The sequence below is a fragment of the Misgurnus anguillicaudatus genome, chromosome 1 (genome assembly GCF_027580225.2).
Source record: "Misgurnus anguillicaudatus chromosome 1, ASM2758022v2, whole genome shotgun sequence".
In the NCBI taxonomy this organism is placed as follows: Eukaryota; Metazoa; Chordata; class Actinopteri; order Cypriniformes; family Cobitidae; genus Misgurnus; species Misgurnus anguillicaudatus.
The window spans coordinates 15,195,370-15,208,392 of record NC_073337.2 but is presented as its reverse complement, the minus strand read 5'-3'; the positions used below and the strand labels follow the sequence as shown (position 1 = coordinate 15,208,392).

At 40.8% G+C, this 13,023-nt stretch overlaps 1 protein-coding gene across 25 annotated transcripts in view; it reads right to left on the bottom strand.

Moving 5' to 3' along the window:
• The window catches only part of celf2 (cugbp, Elav-like family member 2), a 180,244-nt gene that overhangs the window by 110,470 nt on the left and 56,751 nt on the right, over nucleotides 1-13,023 (bottom strand). For 8 of the 25 annotated variants that reach the window (XM_055189923.2, XM_055189924.2, XM_055189927.2 and 5 more), the window contains exon 1: nucleotides 1,505-1,724. The exons of 1 other annotated variant lie outside the window; for it this stretch is intronic. In XM_055189923.2, the coding sequence (XP_055045898.1) occupies nucleotides 1,505-1,623 (119 nt within the window). In that variant the 5' untranslated portion in view covers nucleotides 1,624-1,724. Of the gene's footprint in view, nucleotides 1-1,504; nucleotides 1,726-13,023 lie in introns of those variants that run through there. 16 more of the 25 variants (XM_055189928.2, XM_055189942.2, XM_055189943.2 and 13 more) reach the window with 6 other exon arrangements.

The window sequence follows — 13,023 nt, the reverse complement described above, 5'->3', positions numbered from 1 at the left end:
CATTCAGAGGCAGATGGATTGAAGTTGGGCATAGCAGCATAAATCAATGCAAAGCCGCAGCAAACGAAGCGTTACATAGGGGCCCGTGCAATAGATTTTTTTGCATTGGCATGTTCGGTATGTGACACTTCATGTAATGTCATAAATCATTGTCATAAATTCATCTACAATAGCAAACATAAACGTGTCAACTCAACAAAACAGACCCCGGTCGTGTTAGCGTACAATAGCTAACAGACGATCTCATGTCTCTAATCGCATTTCTCTAATCGCATGCATGTGTGATTGTTGTGTGGTGCACTGGGCGCACACTTTCTTGTACCGAGCAATCCATTAAACATTTCTTTATTAGAGGAGGTTGAGTTATGGGCAAGTTGTGAGTGTGCATAAGTGTGTGAGATGCCAAAAGATCTGACCCCAGTCACTGGAGAGATTCATGCTCCTTTGGGGACTATTTTAAAAGCCATTGAGCACAAGCACAGTGAATGAGTAAAAGGCCATAAATCTACGGTTTAAACCAACATGGCCGCCTCTCCGGCCCAACTAATGCCCTCACACCCCATTACACTCGGCACATTAAACACCCGTGTTATTACGGGCAGTAGCCCTTGGATAAAAAAACGCCCGGGCTGATTAGCACCCCTCTCCTTCACTTCCAAAAATGTCCAGAGATGATTGAAAAGAAAAGACAGTGAAGTCGGTGACATTCTTATCGTTGAACCGTCCCAATGCTTTTAAACAGTACACACTCACCATTTCTCCACCCCCTCCCCAAATTCCCCCTCCAAATCCAATCACTGGAGAGGCGTGCAAACAAAAGCAGACATCTTTCTAGCGGCGGGACGGGGCTTAACCCCTCCTGCTCTTCTATGTCTCTTTGTTTAATGTTATTATCACATCTAAACAAACTCAGACTGTATGTCCTTACAAGTGTTTGCCCATTTAAACATCCATAAATGTACTCCCTCGTGGGACACATAAACAGGAATGCTTGCATGGAAAGGTGACCGCGATAGGTGCAGAAAGACGCTTGCAATAAGTGCGCCCAGTAATTTGCATCCACAATTGTATTATCGAGACAGGTAATGTCTCTTTCTGTCACTCCACACTCGCACATTGTCCGGGGTGTACAATAAATGCTCTTCTCTACCACACACAAACACTTCTCTTTATAGCTGCTTCAACTCTTCAGCTTTTGAAAGACTCAAACCCCAGGGAAGAGAAACGCGGCGAGAGAGACAATACAAGCTGTGCATTTTTACAAATGGGAAGACAAGTACAGGCGGTGCAGCACAGTCGGGATCCCGCAATTTGACAAATCTGCATGCGTTCAAACGGCCTACAGACGGCGTGTCAACGAACCTCGTCTACAAAACCACAGGGCTGCCGTCAACCAAACATTCCCAAAATACCCCACCTCAAGCCTGGAGCTAGAACCGCGAAGCTCCTGCACTAGCATGTGTGCGCGTGCATGTCTTTGTGTGTTGTCCGGGGACGGCTTTACCTCAGTAGCAGTTCCTCTGTGCTCCTCATGGAGACAGGGTTGTTTGCCGTGGATGGGTATCGCATGCTGTCCACACACACACTCGGCACAAAGCCCAGCTCAGACGAGTGCTCCAACATCGCCGTTACTCCGAACGCAAGCACGCACTGCACGCACACGATCCTTGTGCTTTTGGTTGTGGTGGGTGTGCGCTGGCCCTTTCTCTCCGGTGTCTGAATCTCTCTCTCTTTCTTGCTCGCTCTAACACTCCCTCCACCCTCATCGGCTCCCTCCTCTCCTCTTCACTCCTCCCTCCCCCCTTCCGTCTGATTCACTGAGCTGTGATAACCCTTTCTGACAGCTCATGTTGTTTCTGGGCCAGAGCTAAAGCTGTTAGCCTGGTGCTTGCTAGCATTAAGAAGCCTGCTGTTGGCTGCCTCGGATGCCCAACGCCCCTGTGGACAGCTCGTATGTTGTTTCAGCCAGCTGTAAAGTTTAACAATCGATAGACATTTCAGGAAAGTAGGTATGGCTCCATTGTTCAGAGTCTCAAGTGTCTTTGTCCCACATTTTATGGACAACTAAGAGGTTGTTAACAACACTTGTGTTTGAGGTAACTAAAGTGCCATCCCATCAGTTTTTAAATTGTCTTAACTAAGCAACAATGATATCCTACATAGGAGAACGGTTTAACAACATGCCATGTGTGAACAGCCCTTAATATGTAAAAAAAATGTATTCTGAAAGCTCACAAAACCTTTTAGCTGTGATTTATTGTTCCCTACTGAAAAATCCACCTAGGACCAGCATAAGTAGCTGGTTTTAGCTGGTTTAAGATGGCAGTAGCTGGTTCAATCTGGGCCTCCCAACCTGGCAAAGCTGGTCAAGCTGGTGGGTCAGCTGGTCTTCCAGCTAAGTCCAGCTAGACCTTAAAAAATGACCAATACACAGCTAGACCTGCTTGCTACACCAGCAAAACCAGCTAAAACCAAGTTGGGAGACCAGCTAAAACCAGCTCACCAGCTTATGCTGGTCTTAGCTGGATTTTTCAGTAGGGTTGTCAGAAAAGTCTTTATTGGGGTTATGCAAGCAACCTAGCTGACATGCCGAGTGGTTTCCTTAAAGTCACAATAAAATTAAAAATAAAAAATTTTTTGGAATATTGTGGAATATTTGGAATTTTTTTAACAAATGACTTATCTGTGAGCTTCATTATTTTAAAAAAAATAATGTGCCTTTATAATCTTTAATCAAAATGCAAATCTCATCCCCTCCTCCAAACGATCTTTTCTTACTTCCATTTACGAGGAATGGCAGGAGGGCGGAGCCCGGGAAAAGATCACAGCCATTAGCAAATAGCAACATGAACCAACTTCCAATGATTCAATCAATTCTCAAATTCACGTCCCGCCCCACCTTTTTTTCATTTCAGAAGCCGTTTCACTCAGATATACAGTACGTCATGGCGCGGAAAATGAGACAATCACTACTTCTGTTTCATTGTGACTTTAAAATGTATTAAGCTTGTCAGAGTCAATGGTGTAGTACGCAGCGCTCCGACATGTGGTGCTTTCGCACTTTCAGCACCCGAGTTCGATTCCCGGCTCGTGGTCATTTGCCGATCCCATACCCTCTCTCATGCCTGTACTTTCCTGTCCTCTCCTAAAACTCACTGTTAAATAAACGCAAAAAAATGACCAAAAAATAATTCATTGAGCTTAATAAATTAGCAAGGTATAACCTTCAAACATTTTGTTTATATTTACTTAATTTTTTCACAAATGTCAATTTTTAATAACTTTTTGTGAGAAAAGCTCTTTTGTTTGGTCTGAGTGGTTTATTCTGTCTAAACCATCAAATTTCAAGTGCTACTCATAAACTGTGTTGCTTTTTCACAAAGAGGCTTAAGTTTTTGAGGACTATTGTTTTGATAAATTAGTTCAGTAGTGGGAAAGCAGAGAATCACCAGGGATGTGGATTAGTTTAAGCGAGGTCTCAGTGTGTGTGTGTGTGTGTGTGTGTGTGTGTGTGTGTGTGTGTGTGTGTGTGTGTGTGTGTGTTGTATGTTCTGTTCCAAGAAGCCCATTTCTCCTCCCAACGGGCCCATTTTGTTAAATAGTTACACTCATGTGAAAATAACCTCTTGTCGTTGCTCTTTCATTCCCCCATCTGTTCTTACCTTTCCATCTCTCTTTCTCTATTTCTGCATTCCAGAAAAACATATTTACGTCTTTTCTCTTTCAAACGTCTCCTCCTTTCACAAGTTTATCCATTTATTCCTTTGCAAACGTTCTGGCTGTTTAAAAATGCATTGTGTTTATAGCGGCTTATGAAAGTTTTATCGCAAGAAAAACACATCAGAGGATCAAGGGCACCGATTCATTAAAGGACAAAATTTTGCGTTGCACCTTCGCGTGCCTGGATCTTCCATAACACTTGCAATAATTGGCAAAGTAATTTGTTTACCAAACACCTGCTATGTGAAGATGTTCCATTATATGTCCTAAAAAGTTATTTACTGCACATCGCTAAATACTGCACATCGCTAAATATAGGCTTCGAAAAGACATTTTGTTTTGACATGTTGGTCGTACTGATTTTCGACTACAGATGCAAATAAAATTGGAGCATAAAATGTCTCTCTGTTCCATCTGCCACCTCCACTGCCTCCTTTTCTTTTTCCTCGCTCTGTCTTTTTCCTAACGTCAGCCCCCTGCCAGTCACATATGGGGGCTAGTCAGTGTAAATGTAATGGTTGTCCAGCAGCAAGCATTTCTGAGTGGCAAGCGTACAGCTGCTTTTGAGCAGCGAACTTAACGGCCAGACGCAAATGCCAAATGCATTACCAATCAATTCTAATTCACACTGTTTTCATTGCAATTTGCCGAAGGGTTCGTGTACAACTCCTTTGTGATCAAGGAGTCTCTTTTTTTGTTTTGCCATTTGTTTTGCAACGTGCAAATCTACGTGTCTGTCTGCATGAGGGTGGAAGTCAAGCGATTACTGACATCCATAGAGAAATGATATGCCAGGCATGTTCCCGGGTTTCCTGTGATCTCTGGCAAAGGCATTTGATTAGCTGTGTGTGAGACAGATGCCTAATCACAGTCAATTGGCTTAGTCCATAAGGTCCATTATACGTGATTAGTGCAATATTTAAGATTAACACGAAGAAACTGAGAAAGACGGGTAGAGAAATGAACAAATAAGAAATTAGGAGATGAAACAAAAATAGGCTAAATTACAGAGAAAAAGAAGACAAGTGATGAGAAAAATTGAGGTAAGAGAAGACAAGAGGAGACAAGATGAAACGAAACAAAAATAAATAAGGAAACAGAAAAAGGCGGTGGGTAGAGAGAGATGGGGTGAAAATAGATGAGATCTTTGCATGCATAGACACAGAGCCCTGGGACAATGTGCACACCGTACGGAGACAAAGCCAAAGCAGGCCGATTATAAAATCATGTACAGTTCATCGCACAAACATAACATCCTCTGTCAAGTCATTGTACCGCATTTACAGTTTGATGAAATGACCTACTTATACAAGATCTTCTCATAGAGGCATCTATCTTCTCTGTCTGACTCCTCTTTACATGCTTCTGTAGTCACTATACAAAGTCCTTGAGGGTGACTAAAAATATCAGTTGCCCTACTATGACAACCTGCCTTGAAATGTTCCCTATGTAACGACACTTGCATACACTGGAAGAGTACTACTGGGTATTTCATCCTAAAATAGTCAGGTGAAACTAAGGAGGTCACCCAAGGAGCTTCCAGATACAGACCAAATACAGTTATTGTGTTAAAAACAGCTGGATGAGGAGCAGCACAGTGGCTCAGGATGTAGCACTTTTGCCTCACAGCAGAAGGTCCCTGGTTCAGGCCCTGGCTAGGTTAAGTGGCCTTTCTGTATGTTCTCCCGGTGTCAGCATGGGTTTACTCCGGGTACTCCGGTTTCCTCACACAGGCAAATAACATGCAAGTTAGGTGAATTGGAGATACCAATACAGATATGTGTATGGATCAACTTGTGTATGGATTAACAAGTTCTCGCCATGAATATAGCAATAGATGCTGGAATGGCATGACAAAGAGAAGGAGAAAAAAGAAAAACAGCTGGATAGACCGGAAAACAGAAAATAATCTAGAATATAAAATGCTCAAAGTACTTAAAAGTTATTGATAATTGTTTAGGACATAAACTATTATAGCAGGTACTCTCGTTTCCCCACTGTCCAAAGACATGCAGCTTAGATGAAGATGTGTAAATGTGGGTGTGAATGTGCACATGAGTGCCCTGTAATGAACTGAAATTATCTATTCAGAGTGAATCCCGCTCGCGGCCTGAAATACTGGGATGGGCTCCAGCCCTCCCGTAACCTTGCACAAGTAGGTTTGGAAATATAGCGGACAAATTTATAGAGTTGACTAGCCTGGCTAACACCTGACCAGTCTAATAGAGAATGAGACATGGGAACCACATGCTAGCCCATAACCAATCATTTCAATTATACCAGATGACGTATGTAGAGCGACATCAATTCAAACGTAAACAACTTTTATCGGGTACGTGTGCACACAGCTAAAAGCTATGCAACTAAACTGGTAGCTGTATATTGATATTGAAAGCAACACAATTTAGTGGCACTGTGACAACCACAGTACAGGCATAATGACAATATGATATTAATAAATACCACTTACCATTTATAAGTTAATTGTACTTCGTCGACGACTATGCCTAGCAGGTTGGTCCTATAAAACTCTGTGGCTATCATGTCTTGCCATATCCTAACATCCTTCTGGGATATGAATTGTTTAACGCCAAAAGTTGTTATTTTTTTTTTAATAAACTTGCGTTCAAAACTACTTAGAACGCTATCTAAGGCTGCATTGAAAAGTAACTTTGCGTCTGCTGTGTGGGATAAACAAAACTGCTTTGGTGTGTTGCATAGACGTCGTCATCGTCTTGCTGCCCCCTCCCCATTCTGTGATTGGTTTCCTATTTTAGGGGCAAAACTGATCCATAGTTTCCTTGCTAGACTTGCAGCGTGAATAAATTTGCGCGCAAGACAGCATGGGGAAACCCAGGCTAAGATTTGACATGGTTGTCCCACCCATTTTTAAAGATTCAATCTTACAAAGAATTTCAGATAACCAGAGATAAACCTCAAACATAAGCCTAAAGCAAATGGCTGCTTAATTGGCCAGTGAGGTGAGCTGAAAGGTTCATCATTGCAATTGTGTGAATAAAACACGTGGACTGCAACGCCATCCGGCATCCTATTAACAACAACTGAAGGAGTATATATGTGTGGATTTCTGTTAGCAGGTCAGCTCAGCACAATTCACAGAGGTTCTGTCTTTATTATTAAATGTTCGAACCTTATAAAGACGAAATATCAAAGGAATATCTCACCGACTGAACAGATAGACTGAAACGCTTGGTGTTTTGTCGGATTATGAAGGCTCTTCTGAGTTAACATTAATAAAACAAGAATTATGTGACGTCAGCTTTGGCTTCTTCCTGACCAGAACTCCCAGACCCTTTTTAGCTTTTTGGTGTTTTGTCTCTTTCTCAGACCCAAAGCTCTCAATTCAATCCCTCTCTCTCTCTCTCTGGATCTGCAGGAGAAATGCACCAAAACACAAATAAATAATTTAGATTTTTTTTCCCAAAGAGAAAGCTTGACGCAGCAGTTTGGAAGAAAGAGCTCCTATAAAACTTGCACGAGATACACGAGTCTACAATCAGACTGCTGATATGAAGAATTAATTTTATCTTATAACACACGGCAGAGGCACATGAAAGCATAGCAGCAAATTGTTCTTAAGTTCGAGGCATTCGGATAATCATATCACGGGGATGAGATGAGAGAGATCTCCCATTGTTCTCGTGAATATGTTATTATGGCCAATCGAACACAAACACAGCCCCCGTTTCGTTTTAAAACAGCCAATCAGCAGAGATTAAAGAAACAAAGGCCCAATCCATGAATGGCAGTAAGAATGAAGCATTCGTTAAGTGTTAATGTCAGCGTGGTGTATTCATGATACGGTTACTGGCAGATCAAAGGTTTGAGAGAAATTATGAATGTGTATGTGTTAAAAAAAGAGAAAAGCTTGTAATAAAGTCTGCTATCTGTATAATAGAGATCCACATACACTCTATACACTCAACCCCGCATTGGGTCAAAAAAAGGACGAACCCAACCTGTTGGGTTGTAATTTAACCTATGCTGATTTTGGGGTCAAATATAAATATTACCCAATTATAGTTAATTTAACCCAACGCCTAGGTTGTCCTTTGTTGACCCAATGCCTTGTGCACGGCTAATGCAACACTTTACCAAGTGAGCTATGGAAAGTTAGGCTTTACGCTTTCAAGTGGGGATTTTTAAAAGTTTTTTTTACAATTTTCAAAGGAAAACAAACAAATCAGCACTGTAATATGATTCTTACATCAATCTATCTCTCTCTAACACATCCACATGCTTAAACTTCGGAGCGGCACGTAGGGTACTACAGCTAGTCGTGCATGTTCTATTCTCAGCTATTAGCAGACAGAAATTAATTTGTCACCTTCCATTAGAGGCCTGATTCTGGAGTTCTGTCTCTTCAATTATTTCCTCCAAGAACACACGCATACAGTACACACACAGAGCAAAAGCCATTTGGCCTTACTATTTGTAGGGAAAAATGTTTTTCCTCAGATAAATGAATATTTTTTTCCTACATTGTCATTGAATTTCAGGTCCATTTTTGACCCAACTCTTTGAATGAGAGAGCACGTGTGTGCGCTTTTAAAGTAAAATGGAGGCTATTGTGTTTTTGGATGCGGATTTGTCCGTGTAAGCACTTCAAAGCCTGCACGCTCGCTCTAAGAATGACAGAAAAACAGAAGAGGTAGAGAATCTGTTTATTAGGATGCTAATGAGAGAGAGAAAGAGACAGAAAAAACAGCTCTTTCTTCTTTCTGGGTATTTTTGGCTATGAAGAAACATCAAAATAATCAAAATATTTCAGTCGCCTCGTAAGGAGCTGTCAACGTTGGGATTTCAGCCATGAAACATCCACCTCAAAGTTATGGCAATAATAATCTAAAATGACAAAAATATTAACGTCTTATTTTTTACACTTTTGCTATATTTATTTACTCCAATCTACTTAAAATCCTTGTTAAGGTTTTTAAAACAGGCGTTATAATTCGACCCTTAGGTCTGAGACGTAAGATGACTATGCATTATATACTTTACCAAAGATAATACATATAACAAGAGTGAACACTGCTATTACTATGAATGTGGAGAATGTGACAATAAAGATATTTAATATTAACAAGAGGTTTGTGAGGCGCTTGCCAACCTTTGCGCATGCACAGTAACTGAATCAACTTTGAAAAATGCGCAATTTAAGCTTAAACGGCTATTATTTAATTGCTAAAAACAATGTTATTTTGTGTATTTGGTATAATACAATGTGTTCACATGGTTTATGATAAAAAACACATTATTTTTCACCAACCGTACATTTTTGTAGCTCCAGATTTCACTCTCTTCCTGAAACGCACAGATTTTGTACAAAACTCATTGACTTGAAAAGCGCTGTGTCCCTGATTGGCCAGCTAATCCGTATGTTGTGATTGGCCTGAATACCTGTGAAGTTAGCCGGAAATGTGACGCTTCTTTCCATGTTTGAAAGATTCGCTCACATGCAATGCTAACAGGAGTTAACTTACTAATACACACTTACCAAAGGAAATGAAAAATCGTGAATCGGACAATAGGTGCCCTTTAAGAAACGAAAGTTATGGTACAGTTGATGTCAGGTTTAATTGTTGGTCCGAAATATGTTGTTTCATTGTAATTGTAACATGCGACAATAGAGATAACTGTCTCTCCCTATTCAAGTACTGTAGATAGGACTTTAGTCTTGCATGATTAAAATAACTGCCTGAAGGCATTACAAACATGAGTCAATGAAATGAGTTTGTACATTGTACTTTTGATGCCTGTTTTGTTCAACATTACCTTTTTTTTTATTTTTACTACTCACACTACACTATACTATGAAAGGATGTAGAATAGTGCATAAATAAGCGATTTCAGGCCTGCCTATACTCTACACTAGCATGCTAAAGCTAGAAGTATAGTTTCATTTTTACCCATATACGAGGGTCTATGTACAGTGTGCGTGATGCAAATTCTGTCATTAAAATAGTATGCACGCTCTATACACGCACTACCAGATTTTTGTAACTATGCATACTTTGTACGCGTAGCATCTACATTACAGGAAAATGTAGTTTGTTGCCCAGGAAAGGTATTGCATTTTGGGCAGGGCAACAGTTTAGAAGAATCTTATTACACACTAGTTGAACCGACTTTATAGTTATACCTCAATAATAACGCATCATCTTTAACTAAGCAGATATTTGAGGGTAGCTTTATCGCCCCCTGGAGTACCAAAGTTAGTTAACACTGTGGTAGCGTAAGAAAGCGTTTTAGGTATTAAGCAGGACCACTTGCTATGCAGTTTAGCTGTTGCACGTTTCTATCAGTCATACCTCTTGAAACGAATGAGAATTTCTTTTGCTCTCTTGTCAGGCGAGAGGAAGCATTCCTCTGGGTATGAGATGTCAAACTGACACTCAGGTCTGGACTGGTTCATCTGCTCTGAGTGTCTAGGCTCTGCAATAGCTGAAATTCTGCTATATACTATTTCACATTGTAGATCAGCCACCCAAATTATTATAATCAGCATTTAAAAACACTGTATGCCGTATAAGCATGAGAATTTACAGCCTGTGTTCTGTATATGTAAAACAGATGGGGTATATGTCAGGTTAATGGCTCAGTCAGTAGCTGCTCAAACTCAATGGGGGTGTTTGACGATTAATGGACCTATCTGGGGTGCAGTATCTTTGTTTGTGGGTGTGTGTGTTGTGATATTTAAGATAGAAAGAAAAAGTGAAAGGCCATGTGGAAAGATTTTCGAACACACCAACGCACACATAGAGGCTGGTACACCTGGTATTAAAGGTCCCGTTCTTTCTGTGTTTCTGAAGCTTTGATTGTGTTTACAGTGCGCAATATAACATGTGTTCATGTTTCACGTGTAAAAAAACGCAGTATTTTTCACACAATTGACTTATCTCTATACCGCTGTTATACTGTCCTAAAAACGGACTGATGTCTTGTTCTATGAAGTCCCTCCTTCAAAAATACGTAATGAGTTGTGATTGTGTAGTTTGTTTAGTGTGTTGTGATTCAACAGCAGCTTTAATAATTGCAGGGGACTATTTTCAGGCACTGCGTAATATCATTGTGTCTGCTGCAGCCATGTTATGGCAGCAAAGTTCTTGATTTTACGCAAGAATGTGAGTTTAGTTCCTATATCTGCCTAGAAAATCACAACTTTTAATTTTCTGTCAGTCTTCATACACGACTTACTACAGAAGAGTCAAGTTTTAATTAGGAAAAATATCGAAACTCTTTGGTTATATTTTATCGTGATGCTAATGGTCTAATCAGATTCAATGGATTATGCTAAGCTACGCTAAAAGTGGTAGCGCCAGACCCGAGATCTGCTGAATGGATTCCAAAATGGTAAAAGTCAAATGTTTAACTCTAGGGGAGCTGGAAAATAAGTAGGGCTGTGCAAAAATATCGATACATAGTTAGCTGTATCAATAGTGTATCGATATTTCGATCTCCACTATCGATATTTTTAAAACCATCAAATCCCTCTGTGTGCGTCAAACGACCTCCTCTGTCGCTGCTGTAGTTGTCACTGTCCAGTTGTCTGCCATATACGGCCATTCGGCCAACGTCTCAGAAGTTAGAGGGAGTGAGAAAATGACAGAAAATTTAAAAACAGCTCTTTTTTTTCATTTTTTATATAAAAAAAGGAAAAAGTATTGCAATGTATCGCAACGTTCAACGCATTGCATTGTATCGTGATACTAATCGCATCATGGCCCATGTACCGTGATACGTATCGTATCGGGAGGCCCTTGCCAATACCCAGCCCTAAAAATGAGCATATTTTCAAAAAAAGTAGTGTGTCCCTTCAAGTGGCATTAAATCATTTGAACACTGTCCCATTCATGGCAGACACTTTGATCAAAAATTACTTACAGTAGGCTACTATACATAAACAGTATAGGTTATACATTTTTTGCCAGTATGTACCAGTGAACAAGATCCATTCCTCCACAAATCTACTCAAAGCAAGTGAAATAACAGTATTATTTTTTTGCTCTTTAACGCTGTGTGTGTATGACAAGCAACTCTTTGCTGTGTAACTGACTTTGCAGTTAGCTCTGATTCCCCTTAACACCCCCCCCCCCACACACACACACACATACACGCACACATTGTCACACTGCAGTTTCCTCCTCTAAGATCTCATAAATATTAATCCCCTGTGAGCTCATTAGAATGGTCACACTGAGCACCACTGCCATCTAGTGAGACACTTCCTCTTATGAATATTCAGTAGGTGGAGGGGCCCAGCGGTCATTAGTGGAGAAAGATCTGAGACAATAACCCAATCAGTGATGAGGGACAGGACTTTGTGCAGGAATGTGTAATTAAGCAGAGCATTCAGACTCATTCAGAGCATCTCTGATTAGACGCTTTCGTTTATTCACGCAAAGCGCCGGAACCGTCGGCTGGCTGAGCAACAAACGCAAATATTTTAGTAAAACGCCCAAAAATATGCATGCATGAATGAAAAATATAGAGCCGATTCCACAGTGGGGGCATTCGTGATGTTGCTTTTTAGATGGATGTTTTAACAAGTATGACAGGAGGATGTTCTCTTTCTATCAGTTTTGGATTTCCTTGTGAATCTATCTACAGTGTGCGAGGGGAGTTTTATAAAATGTCCCACCGGACATGCGTTTTTGTGTGTGTACGTTATGTTGGACAGCTGTTTCTTCATACAGCACATCTGTGAGGTATTAGGATTGTGAGTAACAGTAGGGCAGAGCTCCAAGGTCTCACGCCTCATATTGCTCAGCACACATAAGGCCTATCTGTTGGGTTTGTCCAAGTGCCGTCCTATAAAGATGGAGATGGTGCAGCTAGTTCAAAGGGCTGCCCGACTAACCCATTACAGGGCCTCACCTCAAATCAGAGAGGGCTTAATTAGAGGTCATATTTGGTCAATGAAAACGAATGCTAACCAGCATTTATGAAATGTAGTTTAGTTAGAAACAATATGGCTAAGCAATTCATGTCATTTGTAGGGCATTCGTCTCCGGTTCGATTCTCATGCCCAGCAGGCACCCTTTTCCAAGTTATCCCGGGTGCTGCAGTGATAGCTGCCCACTGCTCCGGTTGTGTGTGTGTTCACTACTAACTTGGATGGGTTAAATGCAGAGCTTAAATTTTAAGTATGGGTTATCACTTTCACTTAGGGTGACCATACGTGTTATTTTCCCCGAACACGTCATGGCCAGGATTTCTAGGGTGTCCTCCGGAAGTCGCATTTGTCATTTTCAGTTAAAAACATTATAAAATTAAGATTTA